We start from the raw sequence: 1,911 nt of genomic DNA, 5'->3' as shown, positions 1-1,911 counted from the left end.
GCGATCCTGGACACAGGGGGACAATCCTGCAGTGAGCTGTCCTAGGACCCACCTGCCCTGAAGGTCCTCCAGGTCCAGCTGGCCCACGTAGTGGGTAGCGGAGGACACGGTAACCACCCGTGCGCTGCAGCCGGGGGATCCCGACGCCCTGAGCGTGTCCAGCAGGAGGTTGGTCAGCAGGAAGTGCCCCAGGTAGTTCAAGCCGAAGTGCTCCTCGAATCCGTCCTCGGTTTCCCGCTGAGGGACCATCATGACGCCAGCTGCGGGAAGAAGCATTTCAGGGGACAGTGAGACGGGCGGCCCTGGCGGGCGGGCCTGGCGGATGGATTCCACTTCCCCGGGCGCCGGGCCGGCCTGGCTGCGCCTGGGTGTCTTGGTGCGGGCACAGTGGGGACGCCAGTCATGGCCGGAACCGGGCTGCCCACGACCTGCTGTCCGGATAATGATGTCACCCAGGACCCCGCGCACGAACGCAGGGGGACTTTCAGCTTCACAAAAAGCTCCCCGGGAAAGTCCATTTCTGCGGACCTGGTGCAGCAGACACTTGGTGGTCCCCACTCGGCGGGGGCGCATCTCGGAGGCGCGGGGACGCCTGAGCCCTGCCGTTGACAGATGGGCGTGCGCCCGGCACCTCCTGCTTCGGGACCTTCTGGCAAACCAGGTCCGCAGGCGTCTGTCCACTCGGAAATACAGACCTAGGTCCCCGCATCCCTGGCCCAACGCCGACCTGCCTGTTTAACAGGGCACAGCACGTGGACAGGTGCTTCTGGATGCCTGTGCGCACCTGTCCCCAGGTGTGTATGCAAACCCTCCCTTTGGTTGTGCATTGGAAACGCGCTTGTGCGCGTGTTAGGGTATGCACGTGGAGGCGTCTTTGTGCACACTTCTCGGTGTGTTCGATCAGGTGTGTGCATTTGCACGTGAACACGGGCACGGGCGTGTACTGTGTGTCTGCTTTTGTGTGTGGGTCTGTCACAATGTAGCTTCCTGTGGACACGCACGGGTCTGCTGTCCAGGGCTCTCCACCCGCTGAGCCACCTGAGGTTCAAAGATATTTAGAGAAAAAAACTGCGTCTGTCCAGAGTTTTTAATCTGGTCACAGTTCCTTAAGGAGCAGAGTATAACAATGATTTTCATTTCTTTCTCTTTTTCTTTTTGGTATTGGCAATTGAACCCAGGGGCACTCAACCCCCGAGCCCCTCCCCAGTCCTATTTTGGGCTTTATTTAGAGACAGGATCTCACGGAGTTGCTTAGGGCCTCGCTGTGGCTGAGGCTGGCTTTGAACTCACGGTCCTCCTGCCTCAGCCTCCACTCAGGATGACACCCTGCGCTTGGCCTTTGCATACGTATCTGTCTGTGTGAGCACACAGGTCAGTGCATCTCAATCTTTGTGTGTCCTTCCTAGACACGGTGCGTCTTTGTGCCTGTGCAGGAACATTTCGTGTGTGTGACTGAAACACATGCAGACCTTTATTTGCGTGTGCACGTGGATCGCAGTGAACTGTGGGTGTAGAGCAGACGCTTCTCCTTGGGTCTTTGCCTGGGCTTGGAGAGAAGCTTTCCCCATCTCTCCTGCGAGGTCTCTGCCCTGGACACACAGGCTGCACCCCATGCTGGCCACACCCAGGCCCCTGGAGGGATGCACTGGGCTTGTGTCCAAACACACACTTGCACGGCCGGGTCTGCGTGCCCGGGCGTCAGCAGGACCAGTGGATGATCAGAACCAGCCCCAAACCCGCCGGCACCGTGTTCCCAGCCCTGCGGGCTTGGCTGCCCCTCCACGGTGCCTGTGGAAGACGCTTTGCTTCCATAGAGGAAATAGCCAGGAGCAGGGCTTGATGGTGGGAAATCCCTCCGCTAGTGTTCCGGGGAATAATCTGTCAAGGCCCAAACGGAAGCCTTGGCGGTTA

At 59.5% G+C, this 1,911-nt stretch overlaps 1 protein-coding gene across 1 annotated transcript in view; it reads right to left on the bottom strand.

Moving 5' to 3' along the window:
* The window catches only part of DHRSX (dehydrogenase/reductase X-linked), an 84,699-nt gene that overhangs the window by 15,969 nt on the left and 66,819 nt on the right, over positions 1-1,911 (bottom strand). Inside the window, exon 5 of the mRNA XM_079125004.1 lies at positions 53-260. Within this exon, the coding sequence (XP_078981130.1) occupies positions 53-260 (208 nt within the window). The remainder of the gene's footprint in view (positions 1-52; positions 261-1,911) is intronic.

The sequence above is a fragment of the Sciurus vulgaris genome (assembly GCF_902686455.1).
Source record: "Sciurus vulgaris genome assembly, chromosome: X".
Classification (NCBI taxonomy): domain Eukaryota; kingdom Metazoa; phylum Chordata; class Mammalia; order Rodentia; family Sciuridae; genus Sciurus; species Sciurus vulgaris.
The sequence above is the reverse complement of the archived record's forward strand: the minus strand, read 5'-3'. Positions and strand labels throughout refer to the sequence as shown.